The 21499-nt window shown below is 39.8% G+C and overlaps 1 protein-coding gene across 1 annotated transcript in view; it reads left to right on the top strand.

Annotated features, from left to right (window-relative positions):
- nfxl1 (nuclear transcription factor, X-box binding-like 1) overlaps positions 1–21499 on the top strand; it is a 192286-nt gene that overhangs the window by 78621 nt on the left and 92166 nt on the right. The window contains exons 12-15 of the mRNA XM_041196468.1: positions 9423–9543; positions 12680–12839; positions 16726–16817; positions 18224–18245. Of these exons, the coding sequence (XP_041052402.1) occupies positions 9423–9543; positions 12680–12839; positions 16726–16817; positions 18224–18245 (395 nt within the window). The remainder of the gene's footprint in view (positions 1–9422; positions 9544–12679; positions 12840–16725; positions 16818–18223; positions 18246–21499) is intronic.

Here is a 21499-nt window from a genome sequence, read left to right as displayed (position 1 = left end):
TAATAGCTGGGACATTTAGCAGTCTAAGACCCAGCCAAATTCTAGACGATGGAGGCACATCCTTTGTTGAAGAACTGGCGGAGAGGTGGGGGGTCACGTGACCTAGGCTTCTGGCTTGTGGAACAATAATAATGCCTTGCTGAACTGTATCATCTGTATACTCAGTCTGCTCTTTAACATCGGTCTAGCAACCACACAGAAATGAACTCTGCCCAAGTTGAATACCTGGCCCCATCTGCACTGCCTCTGTTAGAAGTTCTGTGCCATCAAGTACAAAACTGACTAATCTCTACATGCCTGTCCCATCTTGTGAAGTCAGCCCCACCGGAAAAGTGAATTTTACAAGATCGGTTTTCAGCCTGCCGACCTTGTGAAGGAATATCTGTGTGTGTTACAAAAGCATGCAGAGTTAGGAGATTATGAAATCAGCCAGCGTTCAACACCAATTTCGCGCACAGCTTGCCATTTTCAAACTCGCTACTCCAGTTACTGCTTTCCTAAACATGCAGGCTGAACACTCGCTCAGGTGCATGAGGAATTCCCCCATAGCATTATTTCAAGGGATCCATCCAACTTGCAGGTTTAGTTGCTTATTACTATTTACTGGTTCTTTCAGAATTTGTAGGAGTACTAGGTTGTTGATAGAGTTCTGAAAAGTGGTGAAGCAAGGAGTGGTGCTGGAGGTTGGAAAGGCATTGGTTATTACTGGAAGGCCTCCAAGTACACCACTAGCTCCCAGTCATGGGGGCTAGAGTTGCAGTTCCCCTTGCTGCAGCAGCAGGAGTTGAAGAGGAGGTAGCAATCAAGACAGGCTACTCAAACAGGGGGAGAAGACAAGCTCTCAGCAAGTGGTCTTATCCACGTAGTCTTCTAGACCTCTAGCCTCACAGCAAGGCAAAAACAATGTAGCCAAAAGGCTGTCACATGCAACTGACGTGTGACCATACCCAATTGATCCTGGACTCTGGAACCCACGTGAACCATTATTTGTTTTCTCTGTGGTCTCTGTACTGCAAAACCTTCTTTCTTGAATGTGGAGGTGACATTGTGAACCTTCCTTGCCATGTTTTGAGTGTGCAAATAAACTCACCCTTTGAGTTCATCCTATCTCGAGTTTGCTATAGGGTTATTAATTGAAACTTGGCTCACGTAAAAAACAAGGGTTTTTTGGAAATAAGCCTATGCTTATAAAGAGGGAAACAAACCAAAGCACCTTCCCGTCCATGGACTGGTGGTGATAGGAGAAATGAGTGCTGTTTAAATTATATACACACACACACCCCACCTTGCAACTATTGTAATAAGAAAAACCAGCCACTGTGTCCCAGGACACTACCCTGAGGAACTCCTGCAGCGGTGTCCTAGGGCTGAGATGATTGGCCTTCAACAACCACAATCATCTTCCTTTGTGCTAGGTATGTCTCCAACGAGTATTCCCCTCTATTCCCATTTACTTCAATTTTTTTAGGGCTCCTTGATGCCACACTTGGTCAAGTGTGGCCCTGATGTCAAGGACAGTCACTCTCGCCTCACCTCGATGGTTCAGCTCTTTTGTCCATGCTTGAACCAGGGCTGTGATGAGGTCAGGAGCTGAGTGGCCCTGGCAGAACCTGTATTGAGCATCAGTGAGCAGGTTACTGCTGTGTATGTATTGGTCAACTATCACTGTCGACAACACCTATTACTTTGCTGATGAACAAGTAGACTGATGGGGTGGCAAGTGGCTGGATTGGATTTTTCCTGCTTATTGTGGACAGGACATACCCAGGCAATTTTCCACATTGTTGGGCAGATGCCAGTGTTGTTGGTTAACTGGGACAACTTGGCTAGGAGTGCAAAACAAAAAGAGAATTACCTGGAAAAACTCAGCAGGTCTGGCAGCATCGGCGGAGAAGAAAAGAGTTGACGTTTCAAGTCCTCATGACCCCTTCGAAGGATCATGAGGACTCGAAACGTCAACTCTTTTCTTCTCTGCCGATGCTGCCAGACCTGCTGAGTTTTTCCAGGTAATTCTCTTTTTGTTTTGGATTTCCAGCATCCGCAGTTTTTTGTTTTTATCTTTGGCTAGGAGTGCAGCTAGCTCTGAAGCCAGAGTCTTCAGTACTACAGCTGGGATGTTGTCAGGGCCCATAGCCATTGCTGTATCCTGTGCTTTCAGCCATTTCTTGATATCACATGGAATGAATCTGACTGGCTAAAGTGTGACATCCAAGATGCTGTGGTCCTCAGGAGGAGGCCAAGATGGATCATCCACTCAACACTTCTAGCTGAAGATGGTTGCATATGCTTCAGCCTTGTCTTTTGCCCTGATGTGATGGACTCATCCGTCATTGAGGATGGAGATATTTGTGGAGTCTCCTCCTCCAGTTAGTTGTTTAACTGTCCATCACCATTCACCACAGGATGTAGCAGGACTGCAGAGCTTTGATCTGACCTGTTGTTTGTAGGGTGGCTTAGCTCATTCTCGGCCACTGTACCATACCAGCAGTGCCTTGCAAAGCCAAATTTTGTTGTGTTTTTCATGGACGCATACGTTATTAAATGTATATTTTTATTGCATTATACATTTATTGTATTATATAATTTATTGTAGATATAATAATAAATAAACATTATTGAAACAGCAAAGCTTTTTGTGAACTATAATTCTAGTACAAAGCTGGCTTTGTAGTAAGCATCACATTTCTATAATGCATTTGTCAAAAGGACACATTCTTTATTTCCTATCTGTTTTTATCTTTATTAACTTTAGTTAATCCTAGTGACCTTTTCATATGCTGATTTCTAAACATGCTCTTTTTCTTTTTTCCGTAATCAGATTTTGAGGAGAAAAAGGTTATTTCTTATGAAAAATTACCTTGTACAGCTTTCATATAAATGATCTTTACATAAATCAGATGTGGATAAATGGCACCTACAGTAAATGTTAGATGAAGACAATTCTACGTGTGCTGAATACAAATGCTGTAGTTGAATGAAATGATTTTGTAATGGCAATTATCCCTTTTAAACCTCATAATAAGTGCAACATTTTCAACTTGTCATTGTGGAACTCAAAGACTAATTCCACACTGTTGCATTTCCATTGGGGAGTTGCGCTGAGAGTTGGGGTTATCGCTCTGTATCTGACCCACATTCCCTGAAAGCTTCCCATTAGGAATGTTGAATTACCCCTTTTGATAACAATGAATTGCAAAACACAAATTTGTAAACACCTCTTAGGTATTTCCTTGCTGCCATCCCATCTTTGCCTCACTTTCCTTCTATCTTACCCTGTCTATCAATGTACACCATGCTTTGTCGCTCCATTAACAGAAGGAGAAAATGTAACTTAAAGTACTTTTCGATTCCTTCTCCTACCCCTATCAAATTATAATAGAGAGAAGAAAGATATTTTTGATAGAGAACTTGGTTATACCTCTTGACCCCAGTGTTGGTTGTATTTTTTTTTTAAGGGACCACTTGCATATTTTCATACTTTTTTTAAAGTTAATTACCTTGTCTCGCTCAGGACAGCATTAAGATATTAGATGTTATGGACTGTACAATCATACTTTGTGAAAGTGGCTACAAATTCTGTTAAGATGGCTGCAACTTAACATGTGACTATGGACATTTAAACTGTGGACAGTATTTAATTCTGTGACCAATATTTAGTTAAACACGGACCTGAATATGGGTACTTCACAACCACCTGTGAAGTTTAAACATCTCATTGTTTAAGGATGCACCAGTGCTTGAGGAATATGAAACCTCTAGACTGTTGGCCTCCAAGTACCATGTTGAACAAAGGAGAATACTTGAGCTCAAATTGGGACAGAGATGAGAGTGAATGACCATTGTCAACTGCTATTGTATCATGATGGTCTGGATCTCAGATGTGTTAAACCCTGCAGTCATATGAGGGAAACTAATTGTTAGGGATTCTATTTGGCTATAGTTATATATCTGATGTACATTTAGTGTTCATCTTTCTGTATGGGGATAATTCAGTGTCATCTTGTGCTGGGTCAGCTAGATGGCCCTACAGCTGCTGATGCCACATGTAATGCAATGGCTATCTGATCCTCCAAGCTATTTGGAGTCATTTGAATATTGTGGCTGGGTGATACGGACACATGCTAGAAATTTTGCAAGCCTTTTGCCATATATGCAAATAATTTCTTGAAATGTTAGCACTCAATTATCAAACTAAATTTGAAGGTAGATCCTGGGCTCAGCATCTGAAGGAATATTGGAACGGATCCTCTTTCTAGCAGATTCCAACTTCTCCAATGCTGTCTTCACATTTCCTCTCACTTGTGCTATGTGCCATACCATAACGCTACCAGTCCCACTGCAACTCAACAAATAAATCTTCTGACTGGATGTATCTGTGGGGTGAGTGACACTTAGGGGCTGGAGACATGACAAGCACTCGTTTCTACCTGCTCCATCTCATGGACACCACTTTACATATTTAAAGAGGAGTGGCAGATTGTGGCCAGAGCCTCTTCCATTTCCACCCTTCCCTTAGTAGCCTAGGATGCATCCTGTCTGAACTGGGTGACTCTTCCACTTTGAATGCTGCCAACGTTTTTGATCTTCTTTATCTGTTTTTATTCTATCAATTTCTCTGCCACATCCTCCTTTACTGTGGCATTGACAGCACCTTCATCTTTAAGGAAGCCAAATACAAAGTACTCAATGATCTCCCTCTTATTGCAGTGATTCCCTCTGTCTCCACAAAATGATTTTTTTTCCTATCCTTGGCCTTGCCCTTCCTACTATAAATATTTGTAAAAGACAACATGGCACCTCTAATCCAGAACTAGCCAGGCCAAAGCTGTTCAAGTGCAGCTGCTGGCACCTACTCGACAAAAGTGGAAAATTGCCCAGAAGCAATGTCCACAAAAATCAGGACAAATCCAATCCAACTAATTACTTCCCCATCAGTCTACTCTCAATCATCAGAAAAATGATGGAAGGTGTCATCGACAATGGCATCAAGCAGAAATTACTCAGCAATAACCTCATGGTTGCTCAGTTTGGTTTCTGCCTGGACCACACTGCTCTAGATCTTGTTACAGTCTTAGCCCAAACTTAGTGGACAAAAGAGATGAATTCCAGAGGTGAGAGGTGTCATCTAGGCAGCATTTGACTCCCTGTGGCATCAAGAAGCTCTGGGAGAATTGAAGTGCCTGGGAATCGGGGGCAAATTCTCCACTGGCTAGAGCCTTACCTAGCCCAAAGAAAATAGTTATAACAAAAACAGAAACACAAATACCTGGAAAAACTCAGCAGGTCTGGCAGCATCAGCGGAGAAGAGAACAGTTGATGTTTCGAGTCCTCATGACCTTTCAACAGAACTAAGTAAAAATAGGAAAGGGGTGAAATATAAGCTGGTTTGGGGTGGGGGAGGGGGGGTGGTTGTTGGGGCAAGAAGCCAGTAATAAGTGGAGATAACCAAAAGATGTCACAGACAAAAGGACAAAGAGGTGTTGAAGGTGGTGATATTATCTAAAGGAATGTGCTAATTAAGAGTAGGAAGCAGGACAAACAAGGTACAGATAGCTCTAGTGGGGGTGGGGTGAAGGAATACTAAAAAGGCTAAAAGGTAGAGATAAACAATGGGTGGAAATACATTTAAAAATAATGGAAATAGGTGGGAAAAGAAAAATCTATATAAATTATTGGGAAAAACAAAAAGGATGGGGAAGAAACGGAAAGTAGGTAGGGATGGAGGAGAGAGTTCATGATCTAAAATTGTTGAACTCAATATTCTGTCCGGAAGGCTGTAAAGTGCCTAGTCGGAAGATGTGGTGCTGTTCCTGCAGTTTGCGTTGAACTTCACTGGAACAATGCAGCAAGCCAAGGACAGGCATGAGAGCAGGGTGGAGTGTTGAAATGGCAAGCGACAGGGATGTCTGGGTAATGCTTGCGGACAGACCAAAGGTGTTCTGCAAAGCGGTCACCCAGTTTGCGTTTGGTCTCTCCAATGTAGAAGAAACCGCATTGGGAGCAACAAATGCAGTAGACTAAGTTGAGGGAAGTGCAAGTGAAATGCTGCTTCATTTGAAAGGAGTGCTTGGGCCCTTGGATAGTGAGGAGAGAGGAAGTGAAGGGGCAGGTGTTGCATCTTCTGCGGTTGCATGGGAAGGTGCCGTGGGAGGGGGGTCGTAGGGGGTGATGGAGGAGTGGACCAGGGTGTCATGGAGGGAACGATCCCTACGGAATCTCAAGTCCTCCTTCCTGCACCACTTCTCCAGTCACATGTTTAAATTGTCTTTCCTTACTACTCTATAATCAGCAACACGTGGCATTGGGAGTAGTCCAGGTGTTACTACCTTTGAGATCCTATTCTTTAACTTCCTCTTCGGCTTCTGAAAATCTGTGTATAGGACTTCAAACTTTTTCTACCTATGCCTTTGGTTTCAGCAAGGACCACACTTTCTGGTTTTCCCCCTTTCCCCAACAAAATGCTTTGCACCCATTCAGTGATATCCTTTATCCTGGCATCAGGGAAACAAAACACCTTGTGAGACTCACATTGGCAGATGTAGAAATGCACCCTGACTTTTCCCTGATTATCAAATCTGCTATGACTACTGCATTTCTACACTTTGCTGTCCCTTGGCCCCCACCCACGAATGATGCTATGGATGTATTCCGGACTGCACTCCACCAAGTGTCAGTCATCAAAAACCAGTTTGAGTGCCACATTCCTGCACTGCCTACCTCTTCCTATCCACCCACTTACTGTCTTCCTGAATCTCCATAGCTGTGGAGTGTCCACAACCTGGAATGTGTGCTCCAGGAAATTCTGTCATCCATTTGCCCTACAACTGCTCCTCAAGCTCCGAAGTGCTGAGCTTGAATTCAGGCAACTGGAGATGCTTCCTGCAAATCTGGTCATCTAGGTCACATGAAGCATCCTGGAGTTCCCAATTAGCACAGGAATTTGAGGGAACAGGACTCAGCTGCCCCATCATTTTCCTTACAGGTCAATGTACTTACTATATATATTCTTAAAAATATGTAGCTATAAATATAGCATGAATTATTCCTTATTCCTATTTGTCGGGCTGTAATTTCCGAGCTCCCCAACGTCGTATTGGGGAGGCACTCCAAAGATGTGCTGGGGAGTCCCCTCAGAAAGCTACCAGGTAAGGTTTGCACGGCAAGTACCTAGAAGTGCAAAGTTCCCCTGGACAATTGCCCTGCACTGGGAACCATCGAATATGTGATTTTAAGTTGCAAACTTTGGATGGTTCCAACTGGGTTACACTTGTAGTAACCCAGAAAAAGTTAGAAGGATTAAAACCATGTGTAACTTCTGGGTCTCTATTGTGCAGACTCAGAATGACTCCCTATGTACTCCCCCCCCCACCCAACCACCACCACCACCACCTACGCATTGGATTGCCCACCCTCTCTGTGGAGTCCTCCCCCTCCCTAGCAGGCCTAACTCTGGACTGATCCCAAGGCCTGACACCCACCCACCTACCCCTGCAGGCCAGCCACTCCATTCAGCAGACTCACCCAACTCTCACCGTGTCTCAGCTGTTCACCATGTGAACTGGGCCGGGAATGCCTTGAATTTATTAAAATTATTTAACTTTGCAAAAATATGTTGTCAGCTTTCATTGCTAAAAGCAAGTCATGTAGAAGTCTATTTACTATTGTGACTGAATCACATAACCAGTCCTGACGTCATCTACATGCTGTACAATGTATTGATGACAAATTTGTTCATTCTAAAAGTATCTAACTTAATTCAAATCACACTGAGATCTCTTAAACCAGTGAATGGGAAGAATTAAAGTGTATTGGTTTTAAGTATTCAAATTTTATAATTCTGTTAATTAGTGTACTTTCCAATTTCTAACTTGATAAATTGTTTGTTGCTCTGTGTCAAATTCAGTTATGTTATTAGTGTTGTTCATACTTTAGGGATGCACAGACTTCTGAAAACAGAGTGAAAAACTAGATTATTTTTAATAACTGTTGCTGATGGTTCTCAGATTAGATGAAGAAAAACTCAGTGTAGTTTAAATACTGATGGCATCATACTGGTAATAGGAAAATGGTGGGGGGAATATTGGTTGAACCCTGAACTAGGAGAAACAAGAGAATGGGAGGGTGATGCGAAGGTCACCTGGGGAGTTTGGCCCCACCCACCCAATCATCTGCAAACCAGCCAGTGGGGGACCATAACCATAACATTTTGCCCAGTATTTCCTGCAATACTTTGTTTGCTGACAATTGTATTACTCCCCAAGCAAACAATTTTATTGTGATTTTGTATGTAAATGTATATGTAATTACCATGCAATATGTAATTTTATAATCAAATCATTTTGTAATCACTGTAGAAAAAAATTAAGGGATGCAAGGAAAGGGCTAGCTGACTCTCTCTTTTAGAGAGCTAGCATGGCCACGACAAGCCAAATGGCCTCCTTCTGTGCTGTATCCATTCCATGTTTCTACTGTTTATGAATCATTTAGAATACTTTTTGAAAACTTACATATTTCAGAATGATCTGATTATATTTGCCCACTGAGTTGTCTTTTAATTGAGGATTAACAAAATGTACATTGCTGTGTATTTTAAAAATTCATCAGCCTTTTCGGTCTTGCTCTCTCACCCTATTTTTTAAGAGACTTTATTAATATTAGTATCTTCATCTAATTGCCACCAGTGTTTTGTTGATGGTTGGAAAATATAAACACCATACTGATACCTGTGAGATGCATGGTGAAAAGACTTAAGGAGAGGGAAGAAAATACAGATACAAAGCTATGATTTCAAGAATGAATCACAACATACTACAGTGTTTTCTGAAATATACTAATTTACAAACCAGTGCTGCCAGGGCGAGTATGCCCATTTTCTTTCCCCATCCCTCCACTGTTGATATCATGAATCCATCAAAGAGCAAAACTCCATGTTCCATCCTTCAGTTCTGCCAAACTCTGGGGTGACTCTTCACAGTCCTTTTAACAATGAGCAATTTCAGAAAGCGTACTAAGCTTTTTCTTAATCCAAATTTGAGTTCCATTTTTAAAATAAATTTTCAAAGAAGACGGAAAGATTCTAATTAGCACTTTTTTTGTTGATGATTAGAACATATAAGTTGCCCAGTTACTACATCATAATTGTTTTCCTAGGTTACAGCAGTGACTACACTTTGGTTGTAAAGTGGTTTGGAACTTCCATTGGTTGTGCCAAGGTGCTATAAAAAGCAAGTCTTTGTTATAACTGACTTTTGTGGCACGGATGGAGAGTCAGAGAGTGAGACAGACCATGTCTTTTTTCACGCTAATTTGACTTGTTTAATTAAAATATATTTTAAAATATTTTATTTTAATCTGCTATGTGTTTAAATTATTTTACAGATTGAATGAATGTGTTCTGTTTTAACTTTGTTTTAAATTACTAGGTGCTTGCTACCCATGTCCAGAGACTGTAGAAATAAAATGTAATTGCAGTGCAACTGTTCTGGTTGTACCTTGTGGCAGAGAACGAACTACTAAACCTCCAAGATGCAAAGAACTTTGCAGGTCAGTGCATAATATATATTAAATTGAATTCACTGATTAAGGTATTTTTGCATTTCTTATTATTTTATGACCTACGAACATACAAAATAGGAACAGGAGTAGACCTTTAGGTCCCCCAAGCCTGCTCTGCCATTCAGTAAGATGGTAGCTGACCAGTTTGTGTTTTGAACATTCTCATCTACCCCTGATAACCTTTGATTTCCTTGCCTAACAAGAATCTATCTACCGCCGCCTTAAAAATATTCAATGACCCCTGCCCTCTCAGGCAGGGAGTTCCAAAGTCGCACAACCCTCAGAAAAAATTCTCTTCACCTCTGTCCTAAATTGGCTACCCCTAATTTAAAAACAAAAAGTGCCCTCCTCTGGAAATTTTATATTGCCTGTACACCCATGAAATAAGTGTCATCTTGCAATGCTGTGAATAAGATACACCTTGTACATCAAGCATGCATACAAAAATATTGTGTATTGTGCTGCTGTGGTAGATCAGTGCTGTTGGTGGGTTTTGAGGGTTCTATAGATCCATGAAGATTCTGTTTACCTTTTAGATATCTATGGTGTGCTGTAGTGAAACAACAATTTGTAATCTCAACTCTCAAGTTTCCAGTGTAGGCATTGCTGTGTTGTTGCAGATACTAGTTCTGTATTTAGTGGAACGGAGTGCTACAGTATTTCTTTTTGGCTCTACATTCATTTAACTTCCATAACCATTCCGTGGAAGGACATCTTGCTTGATATTGGCTGTTGAAGATAAAGTGCAGTTTGAGATTATGGGATCTCTTGCTGCTCCATTGTACAAAAGGCATGTTTGAGACACAGGCTGCTTATTCCCTTTCACCATCAGTAAAATGAATCAGCATAACTGATTCATCTGTTGTAAGGTAGTTTTGACCATCAGAATGTCAGAGTTTGGATTGAAGGATGGCATAAGTGGGCTTAAACATTGACACAGCCCAATTAGACCGAATGGTGAATCCTATATAATTAAAAAAACACTCAGGAGGGCACACCAAGAACTCTGCCGTTTCCCCTCTTATTTCTGAAAACTGTTCCTCTGGATTCTGTCTTAACACAACCCTCTGCCATTCATTTTCCTTTTTACTTCACTAGGTGTCTTTCTCAATCTTAGTTTGGTTTGGTTTGGACTTGTTTACAAATGTCATCATATGTTAGCTTGCTTATCGTTTGTTGACTTATTCTGTAAATACCCTTAAAGATGGTATATAGTCCACAAGCTAGTGGTTTCACAAGAATCTATCTACCGCCTGTGTGTTCACTGATGAAGCAACTGTTCTCTCAAACAAAAATAAGTTCCTGAAAAGATGGGATGACCATTTCCAAAACATTTGAAATAAGTAATCAACTATTAATAATGGAGCTATTTCTCAGCTGTCTTTGTATGCCATCAATGATACAGAAAAGACCAGCCAGTTGCTCTCAGATGGGAAGGCCACCTAGTTTTCATGCTATTTCAGCTGAGATAAGCAAAGCTGGTTATGACCATGCAGTCGAATGTCTCAATTAACTCTCTCAATTTATGTGATTCTCAGGAGAAGTCCCAGGAGCTCAAAGATGCTTTAATTGTCCAACTCTGCAAGGGAATCGCCTGTCATTGTTGGTTAGATCCTTGCAAGAGTGATGCTAAATCGCTTTAATCAAAACATTGCTGAAAAAATCCTACCAGACGGTTAGTGTTGGTCCAGAAAGGAAAGAGCCATTAAAGAGATATAGCTCCATGGAAAGAAAAATCAGCTGAAGTGTATAATGGGCATGGGTTCACTACGGCCTATTTTGCACCCAGTGTGAAGCTGAATTTCAGCCCCTGTTTCTTCTGATTTACCATGAACAAATGTCACAGGACATATAAACTGACATATGAAAAATCTAATTCCATGACTAAAATATCAAATTCAGAAAACAGCAACAAATCACAATTAAATAGATGGCAAAGTAGTATCGATGTTTATGTGTTGTTATTTTTCCAAAAAAGTCAGTTACTTACTCCTGGTCTCTCTAAATTTACAAGTACCTGCCGATCTAGGAACAAACACCCTTCAACAATAGCGCAGGGAGAGCAGCAATTTATGCACTGTTAGACTTTGTAACCTTAAAAGTGGTGCCACTTCAGAAAGGGTTTTCAAGAGATTGTTATATAATCCGGGTTCATTTAATAGTATTAAATACCATGCCATATCATGGAATCAAAGAATGGTTATAGCACTGAAGGAGGCCATTGTGCCTGTGCCAGCTGCCTGCAAGAGCAACTTGTTTACAAATGTCATCATAAGTTAGCTTGCTTATCGTTCAAGGTATCTCTACCTTTTAGCCTATTTTGATCCCTTCCCCCCACCCCCACTTGGGCTATCTGTACCTTGCTCATCCTGCTTTCTACCCTTACTGTCACCTATTAGCACATTTCTTAGCTAATATCACCACAGTCAACACCTCTTTGTCCTTTTGTGTATGACATCTTTTGGCAATGTCCACCTATCACTGGCCCTCTATCCAGCTCTACCTGACCCATCCCCCTTTAAACCAGCTTATGTTTCACCTCTCTTCTATTTTTCCTTAGTTCTGTTGAAGAGTCATACATACTTGAAACATTAACTGTGTTCCTCTCTGCAGATGCTGTCAGACCTGCTGAGTTTTTCTAGGTATTTTTATTTTTGTTTTGCAAGAGCAGCTTGCCTGGCCCCATTCTTCTGGCTTTTGCCCGTGGCTCTGCAAATTTTTATCTTCAGATAATGATCAAATTCCCTTTTGAAAGCTACAGTTGAATCTGCATCCACTACACTCTTAGGTAGTGCATTCCAGATCCCAACCACTCGCTGTATTAAAATGTTTTTCTCCATGTCGCTGATCCTTTTGCCGATCACAAATCAGTGTCCTTGATTCTTGATCTTTCCACCAATGAGAACAGTTTCTCCCCATCTGCCCTGCCCAGACCCTTTTTGATTTTGAATTTCAATCAGATCTTCTCTCAACCTTCTCTTCAGAGTAACTGCATCCTTGAACCTACTGCAGAAAATCCATCAATTGTACTTTATTTTTTAAATAGATGTGTGTTTGTTGGTTACAGCAAATAGATTTATATTGTCTGTGTTTTTAAAAATTGTCTTGTTATTTCCCTCTCTAGGAAACCACCCACATGTCATCACCCAAATAGAGAGAAACACAGATGTCACTTTGGTGGTTGTCCTCCATGCAAACAGCCCTGCCAGAAAGCACTAGCTAAGTGTGCCCACCTTTGTCCTGCAACATGTCATGATGAAGTACTTGTGAAGCAAGCAAACTCCGTAAGAATTTTTAGTCTTTGTGTAGAATTAAACTTCCTTGGAGCTTATGATTAGTCTGGATGCAGTCAATGCAGCATCTTTCTAGCGATATTGAGGAAAAGTGGAGATTGGTTTGATCCTTCAGAAGGACTTCTGAGTACTCAAATTAACTTTGCATTCTGTCAGTTTTGCTGGAATTTGTTACTAGTCAGGCTCTAAAAGGTAGTATATCTGGAATGGCACTGTACAATGCAAATTTTCAGTTGACACAACTTTGGAGATGGACAAGAGTTAAGATTCCATGTTGGCACCTCATTTTTATTTTGGTGGCTAATAACATTCACTCAAGATAAAAGCAAAATGTTGCAGATGCGGGAAATCTGAAATAAAAACAGAAAATGTTGGAAAAACTCAGCAGGTCTGGCAGCATTTGTGGAGAGAGAAACAGAGTTAATGTTTCGAGTCCGTATAACTTCTTTAGAGCTAAAGAGAAGTAGAAATATGATGGATTTTATACTGTTTGAGAGAGGGTAGAGCAAGTGGAATGAGATAGAAGGCCAGGGATAGGTGACGGCTATGGAGAGATTAACAAAGATATCATGGACACAAGACAAAGGGAGTATTAAAGGTAGTGGTAAAGAAGGCACTGATAGTGGCATAAAGGTAAGATAGCAGAAGGTGTTAACAGCAGAATAAGGATCAGCACTGTGAAAGCAAAACATAAAAACAAATGACAGGTGGCCCTTTGAGGGGAGGGGGGTTTAAGGGAAAAAAGGATTTTAAAAATCCATATTTCTACTTCTCTTTATCTCTGAAGAAGAGTCATACAGGCTTGAAATGATGCCACCAGACATGCTGAGCTTTTCCAGCATTTTATGTTTTTATTTCATTTATTTAAAGTTTGAATAATCAGTCATTGTCGTTTTTTTCAAGTGGGCAGATGTAAAGTGAGCATGTTACGGGCTTTTGTGCTTTTTTTTCAAAGGATAGTTTCTGAATCAGCCAACCAACAAATGATCAGCAATTGGTCTCAATTTAGTTTTTGCACTGATCCAGTCCTATTTGTCCACATGAACTCTAAACTTGATCTTTGTATAGCAAAGCTAGAACTGTAAACGTACAATTTCTAGTGTGTCCTTTTATGAAATTGACATGTTATAATTGATAAATCCTACTTATTATTTTTCTGTTCTCATCAGTGTCGATAAATCTCATTCTTTACCGTCCCAGTTGGGCTCTTCACCCTTTGTTTCATACTAGATTCTAGCAAAATCACAATCTTTGTTGCAACAATACTGTTTAGCTCTCCACTACTCCCCTCTTCGTTCTGCATCCAGCTGAGTTTTGTGTGAGAGCTTGAACATGGGAGTAAGGCATAAAACCCTTGGGTTTGTTCTGCTATTCAGTTAGGTCATAGCTGAACTGTACCTCAACTTCAGTTACTCACAGTTAACCTATATGCCTTGATGCTAAACAAATATATATCAATTTCAGCCATGAAAATTTATATTGATCCAGCATCCAAAGCCTTTTGGGGGAGAATGTTCCAGATTTCTGAAGCATTTCTGTGAAGAAATGCTTCAGGAATTTGCTCATGAATGGCTTGGCTCCAATTTTAAGATCATGAGATAAAAACAAAAAACTGTGGATGCTGGAAATCCAAAACAAAAACAGAATTACCTGGAAAAACTCGGCAGGTCTGACAGCATCGGCGGAGAAGAAAAGCGTCGACGTTTCGGGTCCTCATGACCCTTCAACAGAACTGAGTTCTGTTGGAGGGTCATGAGGACTCGAAACATCAACTCTTTTCTTCTCCACCGATGCTGCCAGACCTGCCGAGCTTTTCCAGGTAATTCTGTTTTTGTTTAAGATTATGGGCTTTTGTTCTAGATCACCCAACCAGAGGAAATATATTCTCTTAATCTGTCATATCAAATCTTTTTATCGTTTAAAACATATTAATTAGTTCATAACTCAGTCTCCTGTATACAAAGGAAAACAAGCTAAGTTTATCAATTCCCTTTATAATTTAACCACAAATCTCCTGTATCATTCTAGTGAATTTGTGTTACACCCTGTCCAGTATGTTTCCCGACGTAATATGTGCCATGTCCAGAACTAAATGTAGCACTCTAGCTGGAGTTTAACCAGAGCCTATACAACTGGAGCATAATCATCTTCCATTTTGTGTTCCAGTTCCCCTTGAATTAAAGATCAACATTGCTCTAGCTTTTAAATTGTTTTTCATACTTGTCCACTAGCTTTTAGTGATTTGTGTAGATGTGCACCCAAATCGCTTAGCTCCTCCATAGTTTATAGCTTCTCACCAACAATAGAAGCAACTTTCATTTGTCTTTTTTGGATCCAAAGTGAATGACCTTGTACTTCCCACATCGAACTCTATTTGCCACTCACTTAATCTGCCCCTTTTATAATATCCAATTTGCATTACTTACTGTGTCTCTTTACTTAGTGTCATTTGCAAATTTGGGTATTATACCCTTTACTCCTTTGCACAGATTCTTGGGAAACACCACTTATTACATCTCACCAATTAGGGTATGGATTCCTTATCCCTCTGCTCTATCTCCATGTCCCAACAAATTTCCAACCCACATCACATTTTTGCAAATAATCTCTCATGAGGGAAACATGGGGAAGAAAAAAATGCTATATGGTGAGATAAAGTGAAATAAGTTAGGAAAAATGGGGAATGAAAAGCATTTGTTTTGCTCCTCCCAGACTTTGCATAACTAATTGTTGTAGAATTGCAATCACTATTGCACCATAATCAGACAGGCAGGAAAAGAATGACTGAGAAAGATAATGTAATGGTATGTTCTTTATGACGTAATATTGCAGATTAGTAAGTAACATTCATGTATTGAATTTTTTTATTCTATGAAGAACAAGGTCAAAAAAACTAGATGAGAGACTGAAGCAAGACATTTAAAAAATAAAAATAACTAACATTTTTCCAAGGGGGGTTAAATTGCGCATGCCATCAAGAAAAATTACTTTTTGCATTTAGTCCTGCAAAGAATCAAGTTCTGTTTTATTCGCCTAAACCTTGATTTTTAGAACTGTAACTTGCAAGCAGATTATTACTATAGAATATAATTTCAAATTTAAAGGCTGGGAATTCTGTGGTTAGTAACTCGCCTCCTGACTCTCCAAAGCCTGTCCTACAAGGCTCAAGTCAGGAGTGTGATGGAATACTCTACACTTGCCTGGATGAGTGTAGCTCCAACATCACTCAAGAAGCTTGACGCCATCCAGGACAAATCAGCCCATTTGGCTGGCACCCCATCCACCACTTGAAACATTCGCTAGCTTCACCACTGATGTACAGTGGCAGCAGTGTGTACCAACTACAAAAGGCACTGCAGAAACTCACCAAGGCTGCTTTAACAGCACCTTCCAAATCTGTGACCTCTACCACCTAGAAGGACAAGGGCAGCAGATGCATGGGAATGCCACCACCTGCAAGTTCCCTTCCAAGTCACACACCATCCTGACTTGGAACCATATTGCCGTTCCTTTGTTGTCGCTGGGCCACAATCCTGGAACACCCTTCCAAACAGCACTGCGGGTGTACCTACATCACATAGTCCGCTGTGGTTCAAGAAGGCAACTCACCACCATGTTTTTGAGAGCAATTAGGGAGGGGCAATATGATCAAGCCAGCAACCCCCATGCCCCATGAAAGAATAAATGGGAATAAAGAATTAATGTGGAAAAGGATCTGAAAATTGAAATAAAATTATGCAAGCTAAGTATCTTTTTAAAAATGTTTTAGGAAACTTTCAAAATCTTCTGGTGCAATCTACTTGAGAACTAATTATAATTTATGTTCGTAGCTTTATAAGGATTACACTTACTATTTGTATATTTCTTATCCTCTTAGCACCAACCTACAGGTCCGTGGGAGCAACGTTCTGAACCAACTTTCATTCGAACTGCAGTGCCCTGCCCACCTTGTATAATTCCTATTCCTATGTAAGAGCTGATATGATTTTTAACTCGGTCCTGAAATATTTCTGTGGTAATTCTGAAAACTAATATATGCAACTCTTTTAGCTGTTGCCCATTGGTGTCTCTTAAAGCTCTCTAATCAAAAAGCAGTTCAATTTCAAACTCTAAATGCTGATTTTTAAGTTAACATGGTAGTCCTTCAAATATTTGAGAATACACTCAATTTGGGTTTTAGAACATTGGCTTTTGTGATTAAAATTTGAAGAGGCTCGTTCTTGCACAGGAATATTTTTCCATAGACAATTTATTTACATTAATATAACAAAATAAAGATTCTGCTTTCATGATCTGCATTTTCATCATTTCTTGCCTTTGGACGAGATGTAGTAAACAAGGTACTGCATCATATGTGATCCACTTTCATTAATTAGTGAAAAATACTTCATTATAGTTAGTGGTATTGTTTTTATTTTTGAAGATTTGTTTGGCTAAAATGATATAAGCATAACTATTACTACAACAACAACTTGCATTTATTTAATATCTTTAAAGTAGAAGAGACAAAATAGGCATTGTGTCACGGGATGGGAGAGATTAGCAACCATGCCTGAAAGATGGATTTGAATGAGATTTTCAAATCTGGAAAAGAGACAGAGGATTTGGATAAGATGTCCCAAAAGCCATCCTAGGCACTCAAGGGTGAAGGAAGTGGGAGTGTGGCTGGGGGTGGGGGAATTGTAAGGATTTGGAAATATGATGTGTTGGGCTGAGATACAAAGTAGTGGATCAGCAAAGATAGAGTTAGTCTTTCAGCAAAATTCAATGACAGACCGGTTGTGTTTGCACTAGGTTGGAGTTTGAGGAGGTTGGAAGATCAGTGAGAAGGACTTCCAAGATTTCGAATCTCAAGGTGACACAAGCAGCAGTATGACTGTCAGCAGCAGAAAGATTGAGGGAGTGGCATTCTGAATTGCAGAGGTGGAAATAAATTGTTTTGCAGAGTATAGTGGGATGAAGATGTAAAACTGGAGGCTATTACAGATACATAGACAAAGGGGGAGAAAGATGGAGAGGTGTAGGATTTTAAGTTTAAACAAATTAGTGACAGAGAACCCGTGGAAATCATCAGGACTTGATGTGAGATAAGATACATATGGCAGGGTTTTCAAGCTGAGGTTTATGGAGAATGAAGGAGAGGAGGTTGGCTAGAACAGAATTGCAGTATTAATCTGGAGCGAATAACCTATGCTTTCATTTTCTCTTTGCTTAGTTATTTCTGAACCATTTAGGTAATTATAAGTATAGTTGTTAACGAACATTTGTGTTGATTTCATCCATGTAATTCATTGGTATAGAAATAGTTAGTAACATGTTTTAATTTTTGTTTGGTTGTTTAAATCTTTAATATAATTCACTATTTTATTTTGCAGGGCTTGTCTTGGAAATCATGAGGTGAGTCCAAGAACAATTGGCGAGGGTGAAATATGCAATTAAGTATTTGATTCATTAAATTTCATTATGGCTTTATTATAAATTTCTTATAAATGAAGATAAATCTGGGTTGTTGCAGCCTGGTAGTTGATGAGATCAGATTTTAGCAGAATTCAGTGGATTTTTCCCAGATTTGAGGCAGAGCGCTGAGAGAAATGTTCACATTGAAAACAAACTTTAAACATATTTGATGTCATAGTTTGAACTCCATTTTGTCTTCAATGGGACATTGTTGATATTTGAAATACATCAAATGTGCTTTAATATAAATCAATCTGCAAAGTTTAGAATGCTGATGCATAAGGTTTGGATAATATGTATGTATTTCCTGGTGAAGAGACTGTTGCCTTATTTTTCATTTACTTATTGCATGTACTCTTAATATTACCACCCATGAAGTGGGGAAAATTCTAGAGTCCATTATAAAAGATTTAATAGCTGAGCACTTGGAAAACAGTGGTAGAATCGGACAGAGTCAGCATGGATTTACGAAAGGGAATTTTTCAAGGATGCAACTAGTAGAGTTGATGAGGGGGAGCCAGTGGATGTGGTTTATTTGGACTTTCAGAAGGCTTTCGACAAAGTCCCACATAAGAGATTGGTGTGTAAAATTAAAGTGTATGGGATTGGGGGTGGTGTATTGAGTTGGATAGAAAACTGATTGGCAGACAGGAAACAAAGAGTAGGAATAAACGGGTCTTTTTCCGAATTGCAGGCAGTGACTGGTGGGGTACTGCAGGGATAGGTGCTGAGACCCCAGCTATTCACAATATATATTAATGATTTAGATGAGGGAACTAAATGTAATATCTCCAAATTTGCAGATGACACAAAGCTGGGTGGGAGGGTGAGCTGTGAGGAGGATGCAGAGATGCTGAGTGAGTGGGCAAATGCATGGCAGATGCAGTATAATGTGGATAAATGTGAGGTTATCCACTTTGGTATCAAAAATAGGAAGGCAGTTTATTATCTGAATGGCTATAAATTGAGGGAGGGGAATGTGCAACGAGACCTGGGTGTCCTTGTACACCAGTCGCTGAAGGTAAGCATGCAGATACAGCAGGCAGTAAAGAAGGCAAATGGTATGTTGGCCTTCATAACCAGAGGATTCGAGTACAAGAGTAGGGATGTCTTGCTGCAATTATACAGGGCCTTGGTGAGACCACACCTGGAATATGATGTGCAGTTTTGGTCTCCTTATCTGAGGAAGGATGTTCTTGCTATAGAGGGAGTGCAACGAAGGTTTACCAGACTGATTCCTGGGATGGCAGGACTGACATATGAGGAGATTGAGTCGGTTAGGATTATATTCGCAGGAGTTCAGAAGAATGGGGGGGATCTCATAGAAACCTATAAAATTCTAACAGGGCTAGACAGGGTAGATGCAGGAAGAATGTTTCTAATGGTGGGCACAGTCTGAGCCTACGGGGTAGACCATTTAGGACTGAGATGAGGAGAAATTTCTTCGCCCAGAGAGTGGTGAGCCTGTGGAATTTGCTAGCACAGAACGTAGTTGAGGTCAAAACATTGTATGTTTTCAAGAAGGAGTTAGATATAGCTCTTGGGGTGAAAGGGATCAAAGGATATGGGGAGAAAGTGGGAGAAAGCTATTGAGTTGGATGATCTGCCATGATCATAACGAATGATGGAGCAGGCTCGAAGGGCCAAAAGGCCTACTGCTCCTATTTTCTATGTTTCTAAGAAATTCCAATGTAGCTGCTGATCACCTCAATTTAACAGGATTTGTCCACTATTTTACTGCTTAAATCTGCTTGTTTAATCAAATTTATAGATGGTCTGTTTCAGACCATTTGATATTGAGGGCAAAAATGGCTTATTTATTTTCAGTTTTAAAACCTTCAGTCTAGAAGGTCCCGGAATCACTTCCTGGTTTTCTACTGTATTAGCCAATCTTGTCTAAGGCAGCTGTAGGGGCATGACAGTTGCCCTGATGTTAGGGAGCCAAGGACCACCATGGTTCCTGTTAATTGCTGCTGAGTGGACAACGTTGGGTGGACATCAGCTGTGGACACTAATGGACTTGGATGTGGTGTGCTACAGAATAAACTGGCCTCCAACGTTCACATTTTACCCTTGCACCAAAGAATGGTCCTTTGGAGTGGGATGTTAGTGTGTCTGATGCAATGGAACTTTACTCTTAAAGCCAAATCTTTTCAAGAGTGAAAATTGGTAGAAACATGGCTGAATTTCTGGATGAATAATACATTAAAAAATTCCAATATGGCACGCTCAGCTGCTTTACATTGAGAAATACAATGAAAAGCTCACAGGTGCATCTAGTAGCAAGAAGAAAGACACAATAAATGAAATAAGGCAACATTAAAGTAAGTCCTTGACATTGTTTGAATAACCTACTTATGAATATGCAAATTAATATTAAGTCTGTATTTCTTAGGACTTCATGGCAACGTCTTTTACTATTCAATTTCGATATTAGTGATCCCAGAGATCCTGGGGGACTCTTACTTAAGCATCCTAAATCAAAAATACAAAGGATGAAGCTTGAATTAATTAATTACTGCACCATCAATTGGCGAGAGATATGTCTACAAATAAAAAAAAAATTATTTGATAAATGGTGCACTTTGTTTTAATGTTTTTTAAAGAAGTTATGTAAAGAATTAATTCTTAATGGTTACGGTTCTATAGTTAGAAACAGTAATTCCCTCGCAGCTTTCTACTATGAACATTTGTACAAATGCTCATACGTTTTCAAATGAATCTCTGTCTTAAAATCACAATATTTTCCTCTTGAATTGTTTATTCATAGTAGTGCATGTCTGAATTAATATGAGATTCTTTGGAAGTATGAATTCAATACGCTAGCAAGATTAACCTAGAAATAGAAAGATCATTGACGATCCTTCAAACAACAGCAAAATACTGCAGCTGCTGGAGATCTGAGATAAAAACAAAGTGCTGGAAAAACTCAGCAAGTCTGGCAGCATCTGTGGAGAGAGAAAAACAGTTAATGTTTTGAGTCCAATATGACTCTTCTTTGGAAGATTGTGCCTGTTAAGAGTGTCTTGTAAACCAGTCCACCGGGTTTGTCAATGTAGGTGTACACAATGTTGCAATCACTAGATATAACTTTTTTTAAAAAAATTTCAAGGAAGTGATTGTTGGTGGTCATAGAAATTGTAACCATGAATGCTTACTCTTTAAATATTTGTATTAATTTTATAGAATTCTTG

Source organism: Carcharodon carcharias, chromosome 1 (genome assembly GCF_017639515.1).
Source record: "Carcharodon carcharias isolate sCarCar2 chromosome 1, sCarCar2.pri, whole genome shotgun sequence".
NCBI classification, from domain to species: domain Eukaryota; kingdom Metazoa; phylum Chordata; class Chondrichthyes; order Lamniformes; family Lamnidae; genus Carcharodon; species Carcharodon carcharias.
The sequence above is the reverse complement of the archived record's forward strand: the minus strand, read 5'-3'. Positions and strand labels throughout refer to the sequence as shown.